The sequence below is a fragment of the Oreochromis aureus genome, linkage group 16, assembly GCF_013358895.1.
Source record: "Oreochromis aureus strain Israel breed Guangdong linkage group 16, ZZ_aureus, whole genome shotgun sequence".
Lineage (NCBI taxonomy): Eukaryota > Metazoa > Chordata > Actinopteri > Cichliformes > Cichlidae > Oreochromis > Oreochromis aureus.
This window is the reverse complement of record NC_052957.1, coordinates 34,483,792-34,505,574: the sequence shown is the minus strand read 5'-3', so window position 1 is coordinate 34,505,574 and position 21,783 is coordinate 34,483,792. Positions and strand designations below refer to the sequence as shown.

The following is a 21,783-nucleotide window of genomic DNA, read 5'->3' as shown; positions in this document are numbered from 1 at the left end:
CCAGTTAAAATGTGTTCAGTTAGTAGTAGTAGTTATTCTTATTTAGCAGGTGATTTTTAAAGCTAAAATTGAATTGTCTCTTTTTAGCAGTTGTGTGGTGCATGAATTTACTTCTAAGTTTGGCCAGAATCCTTTTTAAATGTAAAACATATCAGGATGAAAGCTCGAACATGCATGAGTAAAATAGCTGAGTTATACAGTGAAATGCTGTAAACAGACATGCACATAAAATAAAACACTGCCTATTCACATACAGTGTGCTGACAGTGTTAAGCATCATTCAGCAGTCTGACTGATCTGGTAAATATCAGCACAAAGTTTTCTACATTCTTTAATCGTCTTGATTGAAATGATTTGATTTAACTTATTCGAGCCCGAGACCTACATTTCACTGAGTCGTGCACAGAGGAAAACAAAATTATGTAACGTAAAAATAGCTGTGCAAAGGGCCGAGACCACTGCCGGGACATTACCAGAGAGATGCCAGAATTTGAGAGGTTTGTCAAGATGATGCTTCGACCCAATGGGTGGTGGTAGATTAGACCATGTGACAGTAGAGGACAGCAGCGAGAGAGGCCTTATGCCGTCCTGCGTGTAGCTGAGACTCTTCAGAACCCTTTACGACCGCCAAACACATCCATCACATGTGAGTGAGCCGGAGGATAAAGGATGGCCAGTTTGTCTTTAGAGACGACTACTGAAGAAGTAAATGTGACAGATGACAGTGGTGGTGTGTTATATAAAGTTTGCAACCAGAGCCTTCGACAGTAATCTGTACTTTCAGAGACTAATGCACACATAAATGCATTTACCCACTTTTGCTAATCGAACTGCTGTTTCCAGGGTGACGGGGTCTGTCTGTCTGTCTGGGCAGGTTCTAATGGATGGACTGACTTTATATTAATAGACTCTGCATGTTACTGAAGGTGGAGGTGAGGCACTACATCAGCTGCAGTTACTGAATTTTAGGCACTGAGTTGGAGCAGCTTGGGTTCAGTTCAGCTGTTATGTTACAGTTCCTCTGAGTCAGGTACTGAACTGTTTGAGTTTCTGTTTACGGCTCTGATTGGGAGAAATCTTCTCAACTGTCAGCTTCAAGAAGCCATCGTCCAGCGCTTGAGCTGTGCTCAACAAATGCCTGCATGTGGATGTGCTGTGCTAGAAGTAGATACATGCAAAAATCTGGTTGCACTGAAAGAAAGGAAAACACTGAAGACATCATTGTTATCATCATATTATTAACGAGCAAAGCTGCAATCACCACGTGTCAAAAATGTCACTTTGTAACCTCAATATTAAAGTACAGATCCCCCTGATTCCTGCTTACTTATGTTTCAGCTCGAAACATAATGTTCCCTCATAAAAACAGTACGTTTCATTGTTACCATGCAGAGCCCTCTGCTGCAGCTTCTTCAAACAGCGTATCGTCAAACACGTCCATGCTGGAATATATCATCTGGTTTCAGATTATCTGATGTGATTGCACTTATGTTTTACCTGCAGTGTGACTGTCACAGAATGAGATTGACGTCTTCGGCTAAATGTTCCTCTGAAAGTTTCTTTTAAATATCAAACATATTCAGACCGCTGACGACACCAGTGAAAAAATGATGCCAGACGCTCCCTGTCTGTGGGGAAACCACAAATGGACCTGATGTTTTTGAGACATAGTCATTGCTCTGTAGCAGACAACTGCATTGTCTGGTTCACTTTAAGTCTCGTATAACAGGGATACTAATCATTTCCTCTGAGCCTCTTCTGCCTCCTCAACTTGTTTGTCTGTGTCCCGTCAGCGAGGACGTATGCAAACGTGGCTTCACTGTCATCATCGACATGCGAGGTTCGAAGTGGGAGCTGATTAAGCCTCTGCTCAAGACGCTGCAGGAGTCTTTCCCAGCTGAGATCTGTGTGGCTCTCATCATTAAGCCGGACAACTTTTGGCAGAAACAGAAGACGAACTTCGGGAGTGCAAAGTTCTCTTTTGAGGTCAGTGGGCTTTGTGTTTTTTGCCCAACACGGTTTTGATCGTTCAAAGGAAATGTTATTAATGATAAGATAATTAGAGATTAGTACTGTAATGGTAGTTGTGTGGCAAACTGATAATAACTAATAATACTTTCAGGCATCATTGATTTCTACAAGCTGCCATTATGGTTTACGCATGTATTTATATATGTGGCACAGAGGGTGAACAGGCGCTGCAGTCACTACACTATAGTAAGTACATGAAGCACAGCAGGTAGTCAGAACTCACCTCTAACGTGTGTCTGTGTGAACAGACCAACATGGTGTCAGTTGAAGGTCTTGCCAAGCTAGTGGATCCCTCCCAGCTCACAGATGACTTTGAAGGCTCGCTGGACTACAACCACGAGGAGTGGATGGATCTCAGGGTGTCATTGGAGGAGTTCATGTCCAATGCTGTTCATCTTCTGTCCAGACTGGAGGATCTGCAGGTGGGGGCAGCAAAGGCTCAAAGAATGGGAGTAACTGCTGTGGCCAATATGACCAGTGTTTCCTGTCTTCTGCAGGAGCTCCTGTCCAAGAAGGATTTTCCTGCAGATGTGGAAGGCTCTCGGCGACTGATAGAGGAACACACACAGCTTAAGAAAAAGGTGAGTCACTATCAGTACAGGTGCAGACACAGTCAGAGACTCACTCTAGATCGAGCTGTGCTAAAGCCAGCACAATTCAGTGTTCTCCTGCTATTAATGAGAGGATTGAACTGTGCAAAGCCACTGAAGCTACTCTCCTGCAGGTGCTAAAGGCCCCAGTGGAGGAATTAGACCAGGAAGGCCAGAGGCTGCTCCAGTGTATCAGATCGAGTGATGGCTTTTCAGGGAGAAACTGCATCTCAGGCTCAGCTGACTTTCAGAGCCTTGTGCCCAAGGTAAGGAACGTCCAGCTCAGCAATAAAGATCTCCCAGCATACAGAACAAAAAGATGGTTTTTTATTTATGCTAAAGTTAACACAGGCTGGCCCCAAACAAGAATAGTAGCTTTTATTATCGATTATCTATACTTTCTGTTGCAAACAAAACTTTGAACCTAGACATGAGAAATGTTGTGGCACATTTAGATACTAATGTATCCATGCATGATGCCTTATATGGAATATTAACTGCAAGCTTGCAGGTATTCTTTCATGCCTACATAATCAGGGCCCACATCATACATGAACAGTAACGTTGACCACTTTGAGGCCACTGTTGTTGTGATTTGGTGCTATATAGATAAAAGTGAACTGAGTCTAGATGATTATTGACAGTTTTGTTCATAACTAAATGAAACTCACATCCTTCCAACTGCTGAATGCTTAAAGCACATGGTATCATAACACCAGATTCAGTCCACAGCCTTATTTTTTCTCATTAGCCAGCTCGTTAGCAACCCTCATTATCTGACAAGTGCTGGCTGCATATTAGCTCATTAGCCAAAGGACTCCACAGGGAAAATTTGAGTGCACAGCTTGTTTGCATTAAGCACATGAAGTACATGTGCATTGCCTGCGTGAGCATGCATTTAAACTGATGTAAGAGTGTGAGACATATTTCATATTTAAATCTTTGCTTTAAAGTGCTTTTTGGATTAAAGAGGATCATAAAGGCAATATCAAACCGGCCAATGACATGCAAGTGAGAAGGTGAGGCTAAATTGTGGAATTATACACATGCAGGTGCTGTTTTGTTTCTCTGCCCCACTTGCGCACCTGCAGTACTAAAAACAGCAGAAACACAGCTGTGTAAAAGATAGACGTAATGAAGTAAACTGTAGATAATCAGAGATTTAGGGACTGTTGGTTCAATCCAAAGAAAATCTACCATCACATTCAGATCAGAAGTGATGTGCTGAATGAAATGTTAGACACACTCGATGAGCTTGCTGTTGTCTTTTAGGACCATGTGACACATAATTGTGCTTTTCTCGACAGGTGGCTAGTCTGCTGGATAAGCTGCACTCCACCCGACAACATCTCCATCAGATGTGGCATGTCAGGAAACTGAAGCTGGACCAGTGCTTCCAGCTGCGCCTCTTTGAACAGGATGCAGAAAAAGTGAGTTACACTTAAATATGATCAGAGTGTGAGGAAGGACGAGGCTGGGATTAGTACAAAGACATCAGGGGCCTGTGCTGGCGTGTGCAGCGGCTCTGATATAATGCTATTATGCATGCCTCATTCACCTGCACTGCTTTCTGTTAAACATTCATACTCCAATGAATGCATTGGGGTTAGTATCTTCCCAAGGATACCTGACATGCAGACTAGAGCAGCCAGGGATTGAATCACCAGCCTTAGCTGACCTGTGCTACCTCCTGAGCTGCAGCCACTCCGAGGATGAGTTCAGCATATCGAGGCTATCTTCTTCTTCTTTGGGTTTCACCTAACCTGACGTTGAGAGATAAGGCTAAGCTTTCACACTGAGGTAGTTATCAACTGGATAATATGTTGTTCATCTGCTGTTTCGGCCTGGCAAACCTTCAGTTGCCTTCAAGTTTCCTCAAATAATTTCAGGACACACTTCATCGCTTGCTTGCATTTCATACCGAGTTATGCCGGACTTTAAAAACTCTTAAGAATCACCTTGTTAGTGTAAAAATGCTTTTATATGATTATCAATCTGCCTGCTAGTAACAAAATGCCTAAAACTACAATCTAAAACTGATGCTACATTGTCTGTTTTATGCTCATTCCTCGAGTTTGTGCATGAATGCTTCATAGTTTGTGTTAAGTTGCTTAAAAATCAAATGTTCAGGTAGAAGGACTGGACTGGAGTGAAAAAGCACCACTTTAAAAAATGACAGGTCTAGCTCCTTGGAAGCAGAAATCTGAATATGGTTCAAGACTTGCACAGTACTGTTTGTCTCTTACTCGGGAAAGACAATGACTAAAAACCCTCTTACTGTCTGCACACCGAGGTCCAGTCACCTCATCTTCTAGGTCACGCTGTTTGCTAAAGAACTGATTGGTCAATACTCTCTTATGTAGTTCCAGAGGTGTGCCGTATACAGTAAGTTACCATGGTGATGTAAAAAGTAAATCACCATTAAAAACCTGAAATCCGCTGATTGTACCTGATAGAGTGGGCTTCTCGTCCTGGCAACAAAGGAAATGATGTGTGTGTAAACATCAAAGGCAGTGTAGCTCGACACCTATGAATAAATTGTCCCTTTGTGAATGTGATGCTCAGGGAAACCTGTTGTTGATGGAGCCGCCGCTCTGTTTACTGACTCACACGTCATAATGAGACGCTGGAATCTAAAAATAGTTTCAGGCACTTCAACAAAAATAACCTGAAATTACAGAAGATTTACTTCATTCAGCACAGCTGCAAACAGCCGCTCTTTACATCTGTACAGTAACTGTGTTGGGAAACTCCACTGTGGTCTGGATGAATTAGCCTGTGGCATTTCTCTAAACACAGGAATAAGTCACAGTTATTCCAGTGGAAAATCAGCCAACATCACTTTACTTTCTCCAAGTGAGTTAGTTGGAGTTGTGAATGAATGTTAGAATTCCCGTCATTCCATTCATTAACATACCAGCCTGTTTACAACAGCTATTCCTGTTTCAGTCCAAAATGCTATATATGGACATTTCCCATTCTGTGATTGGTGCATCTTGTATTAGGACCAGGCTGAAGCTATTGTTCAAAGGCAAACGTGATTATTATAACTTACTTTAGTTGTTATTCTGCTCGGGTGATGGGGATACAAAGACTGGCCTCACTGTTGTACAGGTGAGTGTAAAAAAGCCTGGGGCAGAGGGCTCACAGGCAGGTCCAGGTCCAAAATACAGTAATTACTACGAAAACTGCAGTTATTGTGTTCATGGAAGTACAGATGCAGTTTATAATATCTTACAGTGTAACACAGCCGGGTCGCTGAACTGTCAGCTTGTACCTCTGCCTCCTGATAACAGAGCTGTGTTTGATGATGTCCTAAGTGTTGTTGATGGGAGCATAAAAGCTCCCCTCTCATACACAGACACACACTGGCGACTTGCTCTGCTGTTCCATACAGAAATCCACATGCAGATAAATATTTACTGTAAAGCAAACAGAGAGAAAAAAGAGAAGGTTTTTGTCCACATCAGTGTTGTCACAGCGAGGCACTGTGGGGGTGTGTGGACCCATTTACACCGGGAATCACTCAGCTCTCGCGGTCGGGCCAGGAAAACATTCAGACCTGACGAGGCGTTTGTTTTGTGGAAAGCGCTGCAAGAAAAATGGCTGTGTCTTGGTTGCCATGGTTACCGCGCAGCACAATAACCAACCCGTATCTGCGTGAAAAGATGAATTCTTCATCATTCTTCAGGAAAGGCTAACTTTTTATTAACTTTCCACACTGTAGATACTCAGCTGTCAGACAGATGAACGCATGTCTGCACTGACAAAAGTCTTTGTGACTTTGAATTTCAAGGGATTCGCTGCATTACTGATAATGTTTTGTGTTATCACGAGTTTACATGTCGTGTGAATCATTGCACTGATCTGCTGTGTGGTCTGTCTGCAGATGTTTGACTGGATCAGCCACAATAAGGAATTGTTCCTGCAGAGCCACACGGAGATTGGCCGAGGTTACCAGCATGCTGTGGAGCTGCAGACTCAACACAATCACTTTGCCATGAACTCCATGGTACACGATGCCTTCGTAGTTCTTTGCAAACCTCATTTATCATTTATAGATTGTGTTGTAAAAATGACTGGCAGCATTAGGTCAACTGATTTAATTTCTGTGTAAACTGCTGACAGTTGGAGCAACAGTCTTTTGATGGAGGCTCTTTCTTCCCAGAATGCCTACGTAAACATCAACAGAATCATGTCAGTGGCGAGTCGTCTGGCAGAGGCCGGCCACTACGCCTCCACTCAGATTAAACAGATCTCAGGACAGCTGGATCAGGACTGGAAAAGCTTTGCTGCTGCACTTGACGAACGCTCCACCATCCTGGCCATGTCATCTGTCTTTCACCAGAAGGCTGAGCAGGTGAGATCCCAGGAAAACCTTCCCAGATGTTTCTGAGCAGATACTGCACTTACCCAGCCTTCACGGGGGGATGTTGGCCACCCTTTCTAACCGATGTAAGGACTTCTCTGTCACAGAGGACAAGCTGTACCACTCACTGGTGACTGATCGGGTAACCGTCTAATCTAAAAGTCTCTCTGCAGTAGACACATGTCTAGAATGTAACATGCAAATGGGACATTTATGCTGTCTGATTATATTTAATAGATCAAACTGCTCTACTGCTGATTCTTGGAAGGTTGACATGGCAACAGATGGAACCTGTTTGATTCCTGCTGGGCCCTTGACATTAGCTACAAGAGAACATTTGAGAAAGCACGAGATGAAAGACGGGGAGAGAAGTGGGGACAGAAGGGGATTGATGACACTGACTCCAACAGAAAAGCAGATATGTGTTGACTCAGGAAGTCAAATGGAAAGAAAACTGGCAAAGCTACAGAAAGGATGCAGTTAGAGTACAGTGTAAAAATGAGGGAGAAGGAGATAAAGTGGGTCTTCCTTTTAAGCCATGTTGACCGTTGTAAAGAGGCTGTTGAGAATGTATGTAAACAAAAAACTATGATGAAATAATGAGATAATAAAAAAGGATTCACAGTTCAATTCAGTTCAGCTTTATTTATACAGTGCCAAATCACAACAACCATCGCCTCGCTGGCATTGGTTAACTGTATGACTGGAATTTGCCGTGGAATATCAGAACTGGCACCTTAGCACTGTGACATATGTGAAAGGGTCTGGCATTAGATATCGGTCAGAGCCACTGTCAGGCTCTACGCTGGTGCCGTGTGTCAGGGTATGGAGGATGAACTAATTGATACTCCTGCCTAATCTAAACCATCTGGGACATTAAGTTTTGGTCCATACAACAATCCCAGGAGCTTTGGTATTCCCCTGGTCCAGATCTGGGAGGAGATGTCCAGGACGCCATGAGTACCATTTTAAACTGCATGGACTTGGCTGCTGCATCATTTTTTCACTTTGATTTTTGGCGTTTCTTTGAATTCAGGCCTCTGTAGGTTGATAATTTACATTTGCATCATTCAGATCATTTCAGCACTTTCTGTAGAATTTCCATCTGTTTATATATTTACATTTAAAGATATCCATGAATTCTCCTTTGAAAGATCTTGTAATATATAGCATGTTATAATTTTTGGAAATTTGCCTCCCATCTCTGACCCTGTCTTTAGACGGTGACCTGGTTAAGAGGGAAAATGGCAGATTTTATGAGATTTACCAAATGTGTAGAACAGTATTAGCCTAGCTATAGCTCATGTAAGCAGGCACTGAGATTGGCAGATCTGACAGGACTCTGGCTGACCTTGACCTGCCTGAGGTGATGTTAGGCTCAATTTTTGTCCGAACTGCAGGACTTTATCTCAAAACTACCACCTTAAAAATGAAAAAAAAACTGTTCTACTTTCATCAAGAGTTTGAAGCATTACCGTAATGATGCAGAGAAGGGTAGATTCGACGTTCCCACACAGACAGGATATTGATCATGGTTATATGGAACAGACCAAAGCTGACCAAGGCCCAGAATATCTGATACTGTCAAGGTGTGAAACCAGAGAAACATCATTTTGTTGAATGAATCTTCTCATGAATGGACACGTTGTATGAATCCATCTGTGTGTCTGTTTCATTCATAAGTTTCTGTCTGAGGTGGAGACCTGGTGTAAAGTCTGCAGCGAGGGCGGGTTACCATCTGAGATGCAGGAGTTGGAGATTGCCATTCACCGTCACCAGAGCCTTTATGAGCAAGTGACCCAGGCTTACACTGAGGTAAACCGCCCAACCTACTCACTGAAATGAATGTTAGCGGCAGCTGAAGCTGACAAACATCACACAAAAACAAAATCCGACTGGATTCTGCAGTATAACACCGGGCTGTGTGACTGCAGCGTCTGTGATCTGTGAAGAGCTGATCACTTTGGTAATGTGGTCACTCCACAACCTGTTTGTCCGGAAAACATTTAGGATTTAAAACATCTTTAATGTCCAGAAACTTTGCTGTAAAGCTAAATGATGTCATGTGTAAAAAACATTGAAATGTCTGGGCTCCAGAGCCTCTTGTGGATGCTGCCAGTACTGCGGACTGAGACTGGCTGTGATGACAGCGAGCCATCAGTCAGTTGTTGCACTAACCCTTCAAGCTGTTGTGTGAAGACACTTCACTAAATTTATTCTGTGCTCGCAGCAGCATTCTGGAGTTTTATCTTTAGACGGGATGTCATGGTGTTAGCTACGTTTCTGGTTATCTGTGTAGAGAGAAGTCCACACACACACACACAGCTCTGGGCAGCGACTCAGACCAGGGTGGTTGGGCTTGGCAGCATTGTTTGCTACAAAAAAGGCTGGTAAAGGTTTTTATCTTGTGCTCTTGACTTGATGCTTTTGTTTAAGGATGTAAACTAACATAATATATCTGACAGAGTTGCTTTTGGGTTTCCAGAAATTAAACGATGCACAATTAAAACTGAAGGCAGCACCTGCTGCAGCTCCTCTTCAGTGTAAATGAGTGAAGGTGAATATTTGTGGGTCTTAAAAGGAGAGATAATCCCATGGTTGCTTTAAAGGAGGCAGAGGTTTTATTCTTAATGGTATCTGTCATGCCTGCAGAGAGTTTGTTGAGCAGTGGATTCAGATCCTTTGGATACTGGTTTTCAATAATCTGTACAACCACGTCACAAATATTTTCTTTTTGCATACTTCTGCAAATGTGACTTGTGCCATACTAATTCATTTATAGAAGCCTTTCTCTTGGGTGGGCTGTACAGCTGCATCAGATATATTTTGCGACACATAATCTCCTTGTCTTTTTTTGACATTTTAGTTGTTGCTAATGAGCATGTTGGATTTGTGTTGCAGTGGTCCTCTATGGCTTTGAGTAGTCTCGAGTCTCACAGTCATGCAGTCTGATGATGGATTGCAGCTGCTGTGACAGTTTAGCTGCTACATATTCAGATCTGTTGCACACTAGAACACCACTCTAACCAGAACCCACAGCAGAGAACAAACTGGTTTGTGTGCCACACTCAACGGGAACAAGGACTGCTGTCACTGCAGTTCAACACACTGGTATTGGAGTTCTTAAGGTGAGGAAAGTACAGACGTCTGACTGTTGACCCAAAGGTTATTATCACAACTTATATGTTTATTTCTTTAAGGAAAATGTGTGTTTCTGGTTTCACGCACATACATGTGCATATGTAGATGCACTGGAGTGACATCCCATCCCATAAGGCTTTAATGGCCCACCCTTTGCAGCTATAGCAGCTTCCACTCTTCTGAGAGTGATTGTTTTCTGCAATGTTTAGCTGAGCGTTAATGGAAACTTTTGACCATTTTTCTCAGAAGCGCATTTGTGAGGTCAGACATGTTGGACGAGAAGGTCTGGTCCCCGACTATTTCATCCCGAAGGTCTTCTGTCGGGTTGAGGTCAGGACTCTTTGCTAGCCAGTCGAGTTCTTCCACATCTAACTTGCTCCATGCTCAAGTCAGAAGTACCATTATCCTGACAGCTTCCAAACCCAGATTCATCCATCGGATTGCCAGACAGAGAAGCATGATTTGACACTCCAAAGAGCACGTCTCCACTGCTCTAGAGTCCAGTGCCGGTGTGCTTTACCCAACTGCATCAGATGGTTTGCGTTACGTTTGGTGATGTAAAGCCTTAGAGTTGCTTAGCTATGGAAACCTGTTCCATTAAACTCTCTACAAACTGCTCTGGAACTAATCTGAAGTGCAACAGGAAGTTTGGAGGTCATTAGCATTTGATGCCGAAAGTTGGTGACCTCTGTGCACACTGTGCAAAGCATGGTGGACAAAGAAGCATTGTCATCAGGGAAACTCTGTTAAAGTGTCACAAATAAGACAGTTCGCAGAGGATAATCCTGTGATTTGTGGTCAGAGATTCAATTCAGTCTTACTTACATAGTGACAAATCACAACAGCAGTCACCTCCAGGCTTGTTAAATGGGGCGTGTTGTATAAAGCTCTTTGAGCGCTCAGGTAGAATAGTTTGTAGGTGGCAGAGTAGTTTTTTTGTATTATTGTAATGACCACAACCATACTTTAAAGTCCAAGAAATTTGAACATATTAAGACTTTTATAGTTGGAGCAGTGGTGACTGCTGCTCATGTGATTCATGTGATTTATGTGTTTGCAGGTGAGTCAGGATGGTAAAGCCCTGCTGGATGTCCTCCAGAGGCCTCTCAGTCCAGGCAACTCTGAATCTCTTACAGCCACTGCAAATTACTCCAAAGCGGTCAGTGTCCCTGTATTATCAATAAGAAACATACCTATATTATCTACTGATTAAGCTAACATTTGTGTTTCTGTGTAGGTTCACTGTATCTTGGACGTGGTTCATGAGGTTCTTCACCATCAGCGGCGTCTGGAGAACATTTGGCAACATCGAAAGGTCCGATTGCACCAGAGACTACAGCTCTGTGTATTCCAGCAAGATGTCCAACAGGTAATCACACAGCTGTAACTGTCGGGCGGTGTGGGCAGGGAACTCAGCGTGCCCATGCAAAGCCCACAGCAGTTTTGGGGGCCCCCACATGGCTTCCTGTGGGCACGCTTGCAGTCCGCATCTAGAGTGTGGGCATGCTGCGTATACATACACTGCAGGCCTACAATGGGCCCCACTGGAGACTCTACTTTGTGTGGACGGTCCACAGTCAGCCCATTCTATGGGCTCCCAGTCTGGGACTGGGGCTCCTGGGGCTCCAGTTTGACACATTGACACACATGCATCACCGACAGCAATGACCGATGTCTGTGTGACGAACTTTGCAGACACGTCCAACACGTTCATCTGTCTCCGCTGTCTTCTGTTTCTGCCTCAGACGTGTGTGTTGGGAACATTCCCGTGACAAAGGGCCTGCTCTGGTGTAAGCCCAGCGTCAGATAGTAAGGCACCAAGAATGAGATACAACCAAGCACCACGTCAGTTACATTCATCTCTGAATTCTGCCTGAGGAGGTTTTTGTTGTTATGTTTTAAATAAAATCTCTAACATGAAACGATGAAGACAACTTTTAGTGTCTCTTCATCAAACTTCAGCAATAATGTGCTGAGCTTTAACACATGCAGCTCCAATTCAGACTGTGCCACCTATAGGTACAGTAAGGAACAGCAGGTACATGTTTAAACATTACTGTGCAAAAGTCTCAGCCTACCCCACATTTCTTTATATTTTGACTTTAATGTAAGTGGACTTGATCAATAGTTTTCCTTTAAAATCGGTAGTGGACTAAAGACAGAGTTCGTTTTTAGTAATCCACTCAACACTGACCTATGACCTATGAGTCATGCAAGCATAAAAAGGTCCCAAACTCAAGGAATAAACCATCAAGTCAAAGCAACACAGTGAAGACTTTCAGTCATGGCCTTTATTGAAGCAGTCAGTGTTCTTTATTTCCAGTTATGTGTGCCTATGTGTCACTAAATCACTGTTACTATTTCCTATTTTTATTAAATAAAGAAAGTGAGGGGTGGCATTCTTGCACATTACTCCATGTTTCAGTTGTGTGTATTTTACCAAGTCTGAGTGTAGAGCTATGGTGTAAGGAAGAGTCGCATCAAACAGGAGAAAAAGTGCGAGCTCCGTACAGCTTTCCAAACCATTTTAAGACAAATCATTGAAACTGTTATTCAGTGAGACTGAAAGGAGAAATCATTTAGCTTCTGAGTTTCTACAAATTAACCTCACACATGAAAACAAGCTGGCGTGTGTCTATAAACACGTAGGTGATTGGGACGGTGATTCGCCTGGGCTGTAATCACTAATGCATTTACCAGCTCAGCTCTGACAACATGCAGGTCCTGATGGTGCCAGCGTTTGCTAAAAGCTGTCCAGGTCAGTCAGTGTGATGATGTGTGGTGAAGCAAGACTTTTGCACAGTACTCTACCAGGAGGTTTTATTAAAGACTCCAATATTGTTGAATTTTCCTGCAAGTCCCAGCTGTACACGTTTTGAACGAGTCCAGTTTTTCTTTGGGGAAATATAAAAACACTCTTTAACTTTTCTAGAGGACAGACATTGAATTCATTTACATAGGCCTGATGTATCTGCAGCTCTAATGCATTTAGTGTATGTACAAACAGGCCTTGGCAGAGAGAATTAGAGCTGCAAACTTACAGATGAATGCTCTAAGTTTTGGCGCCATGCAAATATTTATATGACCCAGGGGAGACTGTGGGAGAGTGTTTAAGAGAAGTAAGAAGACAAAGAGACAGAGACTGAAGAAGAGATCATATCAGTGGGTTATAAATTCACTTAAAGCAGAGCTTTGCAAGTTGTACTTGTCATGCATCACTTTCTATGAGCCCCCAGAGAGAGAGGCACAGGCACAGAGAAGTGAGAGAGCGACCTTATACCAATTGTGCATAAATCACTAAAAAAGGCTGTTCCATGAGTGCTAATGCTACAGGATATACATGACCCCAGAGATGAAGAGTGAGAGATGCAGACGTGAAGGCTGTGTGTATGATGTGAGCACAAAGACAGTCCAGCTGCAGCTTCAGTTTGTGTGCATTGTGACCCTACACTGACCTCTCTGTGGCTCCAGCTGGACCTGCTACACTGACATCATGAGTGCACGCTGTTGCTTCAAGGCCTTGAAACACATAATTTGCTAATGTGCGACAGGCTGGATGTTAATCCTTAGGATCCAGAGATTGTTGATTTCTCAGCTGAAGCCTGAGCTGCTGGTCTTACTGGATAGAAGTGGGGTTGCCTGGGTTCATATTTTATTGCAGCAGACATGCGGAACATGCAGAAATGAAGCTGTGTCACAATATTTCAATATGAACATTTACTGGAAAGAATGGGCCTCTGTTAATACACATGTTACAGTGCACCTCATTTCCAGCTCTGCTGTTTCTTATTGGACTATTTTATCATTGGAGATCTGAATGTCTTCAAGTTATTGTCACTGTATTTACACAGTTGTCAACAAACTGTGAAGCATCATGGAGCATGTACAAGTTATATATACATATATTTGTCCTGCAGGAGACTCAAAGGAAAAAAATGGTAATGAGTGAGCGATGCAACCTTTGGTTTCATGTCCAAACTCTGATTACATCATGTTTGTGCCTTAAAAAAAGAGGCTTTGATTTGTTTGATGTTACATGGCACACAGCAGTGTGCAGTAGTGGAAACATTGCTGGCTGATAGATGGGAAGACATTCTGATGTTACCAGATACATGTATGAAGTGAACAAGTAACCAGTCAGCTGCAGGGAACTATACACTAGGATTATGTTTCTCAGTAAACCAAACTGTGAATTGCAGGCTGAGTCCATACATGGGCAGGTCACCCACCACCCCCTTATGGATTGGAGGGACCACCACTATGCCACTTAATAGCCAATATTATATTTTAAGAAATCACAATTTCTTTCAGCAAATTATTTTAGTCCGAGTTTTAGTGGCTCTCAAACTTTTACAGGGCCAAAAAGATGTTTTTTCATTGTTTCTTCACAGACTTAGATGAACTGGAACCAGTACTGGGGTTACTATCCAGGGCAGAAAAGGCTACAAAAGCCACAGAGCTAACAGCTCATAATATACTCGTATATGAAAAACATAGCATACTGCAAAGGAGGCTGGAGACATCCTGTTCTTCTCAGCTGCAGTGACCTACATTTCCCACCCAGATCATGAAGGTTTCATTGATTTCATTCTTTATTCATGAGCTCTGAGACCATTTTGTGCTGCGTATTTCTACACATGTCGGCAGAATAAGAGTTGGAAGTAGCAACGAGAGGTTTAGCAGGTGACCTCAAATCTTTGCCGTGTCTTCGGGGATGATCTAAAGAAGGTGTTTTCTCCCGTCCAGGTGATGGACTGGATAGAAAACCATGGCGAGGCTTTCCTCAGCAAACACACGGGCGTTGGGAAATCCCTCCACAGAGCCCGAGCCCTGCAGAAGAGACACGACGACTTTGAAGATGTAGCTCAGGTAAGTTATTTGATTTGATTCGACGCTGAAGGCCGGCGCCTCGATATTCAATCTGCTGCGCCTCTCCCCTTTTCTGGTGTTTTGTTATGTTGTGCTGCAGTTTAGCTGAAAAAGAGCCGGTCCAATTCGTCCAGGTCTTATTAGCAGTATAAATAAAAAAAGGTCAGCTTTGCCTAGAAAAAGCAAAAAAATCAGCCCATGGATTGTTTTTAATCACATGTTTATCTGCTCACTGTGCAAACATCTGTTAGTTATCTGCCCTGATTAATTCCAAATTTTCAAAACCACCGTGCCTGCTGGTGGAAGCATTAGGAAATGCCTTTACACGACCATATATGGTCACAAGGCTTTTCTGAAAGATCTGCAGAAGATGTTATCCACATCCATTCCTCAATTTCACCGCTGCAGTTTGTCATGTGTTAAATAAACAGCTCGAAGTGTTCAGTAGGAGTTTAAAACTGGTGTTGGTACTGAACACAGTCAGTCAGTGGAGCCTTATCTCGTGTACGTTTGAAACTTCATATGAACAGCTCATTTGGCAGCCTAACTTTGTCTTTTATTGTGTGTTTATTTTTGCAGTCCTAACTTCGGCACTTTGGTCGGCTGTGGTTGGTTTTAATGTGATATAAAAATAAATGTTGACTTGACTTTATATGTAGCTGAAGTTGTGAAGACTGGATCGCATATTGGTCAGATTTGGGCCACTCCTCTGCCGGTGCACGGCGCCGTGTGCTGTAAAGATGCACTGGCACAAGTCCAAGGTCTGATTTTTTTAGGCTTCAGACAATAAAAATCCTTGTACAACATTATTGTTGTTGTAATGTTACCAAATATTTAAATGCCATCCAATGGATCACTATTCTTTTCATTTTTTTCTCTTCAAATGGAAAAAAGCTTTTCACGTTCTCCTCTGCAAAAACAATATATTATCTTTTATGAAAAGTTTGCACTTTTTAACTTGAGTCATGTCAAAGCTGTATGTAAGTAACAGTAAGCATCGGTCTAACTGGAATCTATTACATTGGTTAATACAGTAAGGGGATAATCCCATAAAGAAGCGAGTGGTAATCCTATAAAGAGTAGTTGTATAATCTGTTATTTACACTCTGGATTAGGATTATCCTTCAGGTCACCAGTGTTTGCATGTCGCTCTGTTCCTTCCCTCGTTTTTTCACTCTCCTTTTTGCAACATGAATACATTTAGCACATGTTAGATGAATATCTAAGTATATTAGCACAAACAGAAAGACGTGGCACATGTCTGAAAGTCTTACATTTTTGCTTTGTGAATGTTGCTTTTCTTGTATACTGTGAAAGTTGTCATTTTGAATAAGTAGTATGTTTATAATTTGATATGCCGTGTCATTGCTCTCCTCATCTACATCTGATTATGAGCATTTGAGCCTCCCAAACATCAAACAGAATGACTTAAATACGATTTTACTCCCACTGAAGTCTTCATCTTCCGACTTCTCCTCCCTGCTTTAAGCCTTCATTTCTTCAGAGAGGGTTGGCTCAGTCACCTACTTCACTACAAAGACATGTTGGCTGATTAGGACGTCCTGATATGAAATATGATAACACTGAAAACTCTGTTAACAATGCAAATATGTGTGTACAATGTTTGGTATGTGGATTGTGTCTGTTTCACTTGGTTGTTGATAAGCAGTTACAGGCTTATTATTGGTGATTGGTAGGGTTGTTGCAGGACAAGATAACATTGTAGCCTTTTGCATGGACTCTACATTAGTGTGGGAGTATTTATTTCATGTATTTATTGTGTCAGACCATCAGTCGACCTTCTCTGTGGGGGTTGGAGCCCATCCACACTATAGGGTGAGACATGGGTCCACCCTGTCCAGTCATACAGCTAACACAGAGAAGCAGTCACACACATATGAACACCTACAGAATCACAAAGTGGAACCTAAATGCATATTTAACCTCCTAAGACCTGAGTGCATTTTTGATTTCTCTGTGCCATTTGGGCTGATGGGGACCTGATGAATGGAAAAACAAAGAATAACCTGATTTTTTGTTTTTCCCTGATTTTTGTTTCTGAGAAAAATGAGATCCACATATGAGGACATTCGTTTTAAATTTCGATAGAACAGTGGCAGTATAAGGTCCTTGTAAGTGGATATCAGGCCCTTGTAGAGCAAAATTTTGTCTGTGTGTGAGACACTACACATTAGTGGCAAAACACCAGGACCAGAAAAATTCAAAGAAAAAAGGTTACGCCCTCTTCTATAAATGTATAAGGAATCTTATGAGAAGGTGATTACATAGTGGTTTTATTCAAAGTTTCTTATATAATATAATATAAGAAGGTTACTACACATAAAGTCAGAAAAATCTGATACTAAAGATACTTGGATATCATTGGATGCTAAACAGGCCTTCGATAGAACTGAATGGTTCCACTGAATGTGTTTCCCAGATGGGGTTTGGGTTTGGGTTTCTCAAGAGGATCTGAATTTTGTACACAGAGCTGATTGGCAAGCATAACAAGTGGAATGACTTCTAAACCAATAACAGCGATCTACCCAACAAGGGTGCCCTCCTCCACCAATCCTGTTTGCCCTCGGCCTGGAGCAGTGAGAGTACACCGATCTTTACTGGGATCCAATGAATGACACGTACATCTTATATATCTCTATGCTATGTTCTCCTCTTCTTATCAAATTTGGCAGTAAGTATCTTCAACCTCATAAAACAAAGTGGATTTGGACAGTTTTCAAAATAAATTATACAAAATCATCAGTGGTTAGCACTGTTGCCTCACAGCAAGAAGGTCCTGAGTTCAATTCCACCATCAGGTCTTTCTGTGTGGAGTTTGCATGTTCTCCCCTCCTGTGTGGGTTCTCTCTGGGTACTCGGGCTTCCTCCCACAGTACAAAGACATGCAGTTGAGACACTTTATTTAAACCAAACATCAATCCTTCACATCTGAACCACAACTCTAACACCTTGAAGACCAAGTGATAAAGAAACACACATTTCAGTGTTTATAATGTAACTGCGGCCTTTGACCAAGAGTCTGTCAGGAACAGATTACAGGCATGAAAAACTGATATAGAAACGGCATGTTTAAACGCTCAGAAACAATCAGTTCACACAAGACTGAGACGATTACAGGAGTTAATGACAATGAGACCTTACACCTGAAAAACTGAATGAGCAGTCTCCTGATATCCCAGATGTTTGTTTGAAGTATTCCGGGTACTTTGTTTCAGTGTGGATGGGGCTGTCCGGCGCTCCAGAAATACTGAAAGATGCTAGTGCAGACATTGTTGGGTCTTTGGTTCCAGCTCCTGTGAACCTCGAGTTTAGTTCTTCTGATATATTTGAGTTTTGTGGTTTTCCTTCATTATGATTCATCTGTTGCCTCCGTGTCATGCCCACGTGTCTCAGGTCGGCATCTCTGTGTTTCCTGTTTTATTTTGACAGTCTTTGTTTTGCTTCCCTCCATCTCTTCACTCTTAATTTGTCCCAACTGTATCCCCATGTGTTTCCACTCCCCGATCACCTCCTGTCTGTGTATATTGTGCGAGTTTTCCCCTGACCTTTGTCGATGTGTCTGCGCTCCTGCTGAGATTCCTCATGTCAACATTTCCAAGGTTTTCCTAGTGATCCGGGTTTTCTGTTTATTTATAAGTTCTTCCCAGTTTAGGTGTTTCCCAGTTTGTAAATGTGCCTTAATAAACGGCACGCCCTCAGTTCCTCTCAGTCTGTCTCCTGTGGTCTGCATTTGGGTCCACAAAAAATAAAACACATGATCCGCCTCCCAGTATCGTGACAGTTGGAGTGCAGGTGATGCAAACACTGTCTGCTGGGCATCAACCCAGAGAGCCCTGCCTCGTCAATATGAATTGATTTTGGACTTTTACAGGCTGGAAGAATCATTGCATTTGGAGAAAAAAGGAAGTCGCCATCAAAAACTATGTGGGCGAAGGAAATGTGGTCACATGTTATATTGGACAAACTGACCTGTACTGTCAGAGGAAAGGCACAAGAGTTTGAAAATGTATGGAGACTGTGATTGGACAACAGTGCATAATTCAGTTGTTGGTCTGTATCTGAATGTGTTTGCTCAGAGCGACTGTTTCAAATGTTGGAAATGTCAATAAAAACATTGAAATGGAAAAAATGGAAAACTGCACCAAAAAGCGATTGCTCTCAGCTTTTCGGTATCGTGCACTGCCAGCCGTGGTTCATTACACCAAACAGAGGAAATGTTTCTCTCTACCTTTGCAGAACACTTACACTAACGCAGACAAGCTGCTGGAGGCAGCCGAGCAGCTTGCACAGACAGGAGAGTGTGACCCGGAGGAAATCTACAAGGCAGCTAGACACCTGGAAGTGCGAATCCAGGACTTTGTCCGCCGGGTGGAACACAGGAAGCTGCTGCTTGACATGTCTGTCTCCTTCCACACACACACTAAGGAGGTGGGGACACTTTTACTATTTATTCCATGTAGCTACAGAGACAGACGATAGATGTGTGTTGAAGGATCAGCCTGAAGTTATTCATTTTCTTTGCATTGATGATCATTTCTGTCTGCGTGTCTGCATCCAGCTGTGGTCGTGGATGGAGGAGCTGCAGAAGCAGCTGCTGGACGATGTGTGCTGCGATTCTGTGGATTCAGTTCAGACTCTGATCCAGCAGTTCCAGCAGCAGCAAACAGCCACACTGGAGGCAACGCTCAATGTGATTAAAGAGGGAGAGGAATTAATACAGCAGCTGAGGTAACAGTCAGACTCTTCTTATTATGGCTGTATTAGGGAGAAAGAGAGAAGCTGACACCAACTAACAACTGAAGTAGTGAAATGAGTATTTCTAAAGTTAATACAGCATCTCAGATTGTAGCATCAATACTTCAAATGTCATAAAAAGTACATAAACACAGACACAAAAATACTACAAAAAATGTTCAATCAAAATGAAATAACAGAAACCCAGTGATAGCAGCAGAAACAGGAGGGGTGGAGCAGTGAGTTCAGGGGTGGTGTCAGGACCCACACAGCTGATCTCCATCCATCCTGTTGGGGTAGGACACTGGGACAGGACGACAGACAGCGTCCAGCTGGAAAGCTGCAAAAGTGAACTGGTTGGAAGAAACGAGGAAATGAAAAAAACGATCGACCCTTTTTAGAATAAAGTCAAAAATCTATTTTGAGAAAAAAGCTGAAATGATATTTGGAGAAAAAGTCCAGAGTTTACAGTAGCTGTTTTACAAAAGTCCTCTTTATTGCACGAGGGTGGAACTACTGGTGCCTTTGCATCTGTCCAGTATTATTCATTTTCCCTTCTTCATACTGATCACCACACTGTGTTTGTGTTCTAATGAAACATAATTTCCTTCCTTACTCAAACCAATCGTGAAGCATGATTTCAGTAACTCAGAGGGAACAGCAGCCGTGGCAGTTTGTCTTGAAACAACAATATCATTATACATACTGAGCCTATTTTATTTTTACTTGTGTTTTTCTCTGTTCTGGCACTGGATATAAAATAACAGGACACCACCACAAAGTAATATACTCATAGTGCATCGTGCACAAGCATGAATGCTGGCAGTGGCATCAGAAGCTTGCTTCGGTTACCCAGTAGGGTCTGCAAAGAGCTGCAGAAGCCTGGCAACGCTTTCACAAAGATAACAGACATGGCCGTGTGTGTGTGCGTGTGTGTGCTCTTCGTCTACACACAGAGTGGAGCAGGCAGCAGTCATGCTACTCTAAACACAGAGGAGAAAAAAACTAAATCTGAGAACGACCTCTGTACTCGTGTTGTCAGGAGCACACGCATCCTCGAGTTTGGAGACGAGTTGGAACATTTTGAATCATCTCCTCCTGTGTTTTTGCAGAGATGCAGCCATGTCCACCAATAAGACGCCACACTGCAGTTCCATTGCGCACATACAGGGTGTGCTGCAGCAGCTGGATGAAGCCCAGGGCCAGATGGAGGAGCTGTTCCATGAACGCAAAATCAAGCTGGACATCTTTCTGCAGCTTCGCATCTTTGAGCAGTACACTATAGAGGTCAGGCAAGAGGAATGTTTGCTCAGTACGTACAGTTACCCTTAGACACACAACACTAGACATCATGGAAACGTGTCAGTGTTAATGCTAATTGATGTGCTTTCTTTCAGCGAGCAGAATAGAAAAAATATTTGGGCTAATTTTGAGGTTTTGTCAGCACAAAGTCTGTCAGGACTAGGGTGACCAACCGTCCTCTTTTCCCCGGATTTTCGAGATGGATGAAAATGTCCGGGTTTTCCTATAGGCCTACAGAGGACCCATATGTTCAACGTCATCTCTGAATTGCTGTGTTGCAAGTGGTTGTTCCGCCCTTACAGACGGGACAGAGCGCGGGGCGGCGCGCTGAAAAGATGCCAAAAGATGCCAAAGCAAGTGCATCTTTTCAGACAAACTGCAAAAGAAATTTCCCTCGTACCATCCCGGTCGGAATAAATGGGAGGCGTAGTGAAAAAAAAAGACAGAAAAAAGAAAACATTTCCAGACTTTAACACAGCTAAAAAGTTCAGCAGTGCCCGCACCAAGACTGAAGCTATTGCCAATGGTGTGATAGTGTCACATTCAGTGGAAGTCCCTCTTGAAGCTCTTAATGAAATCCAGTACTGTGGCATTTCCCAGACTTAAGTAACCATGGAACAGAGAAAATATTCCCAATCATACTTTGACTGGAAGAATGGTGGCGTGCAAACAAAATTAATTTAAATCAGTTAAATGAGACAGCAGAAACCATTGCACAATACCTCA

At 42.7% G+C, this 21,783-nt stretch overlaps 1 protein-coding gene across 3 annotated transcripts in view; it reads left to right on the top strand.

Moving 5' to 3' along the window:
• The window catches only part of kalrna (kalirin RhoGEF kinase a), a 156,895-nt gene that overhangs the window by 54,692 nt on the left and 80,420 nt on the right, over nucleotides 1–21,783 (top strand). For all 3 annotated transcript variants that reach the window (XM_039599862.1, XM_039599861.1, XM_039599860.1), the window contains exons 4-17: nucleotides 1,794–1,986; nucleotides 2,280–2,453; nucleotides 2,529–2,612; nucleotides 2,756–2,887; nucleotides 3,929–4,051; nucleotides 6,511–6,633; nucleotides 6,790–6,981; nucleotides 8,674–8,805; nucleotides 11,192–11,290; nucleotides 11,369–11,500; nucleotides 14,878–15,000; nucleotides 19,258–19,449; nucleotides 19,580–19,749; nucleotides 20,868–21,042. In XM_039599862.1, the coding sequence (XP_039455796.1) occupies nucleotides 1,794–1,986; nucleotides 2,280–2,453; nucleotides 2,529–2,612; nucleotides 2,756–2,887; nucleotides 3,929–4,051; nucleotides 6,511–6,633; nucleotides 6,790–6,981; nucleotides 8,674–8,805; nucleotides 11,192–11,290; nucleotides 11,369–11,500; nucleotides 14,878–15,000; nucleotides 19,258–19,449; nucleotides 19,580–19,749; nucleotides 20,868–21,042 (2,044 nt within the window). The remainder of the gene's footprint in view (nucleotides 1–1,793; nucleotides 1,987–2,279; nucleotides 2,454–2,528; nucleotides 2,613–2,755; nucleotides 2,888–3,928; nucleotides 4,052–6,510; nucleotides 6,634–6,789; nucleotides 6,982–8,673; nucleotides 8,806–11,191; nucleotides 11,291–11,368; nucleotides 11,501–14,877; nucleotides 15,001–19,257; nucleotides 19,450–19,579; nucleotides 19,750–20,867; nucleotides 21,043–21,783) is intronic.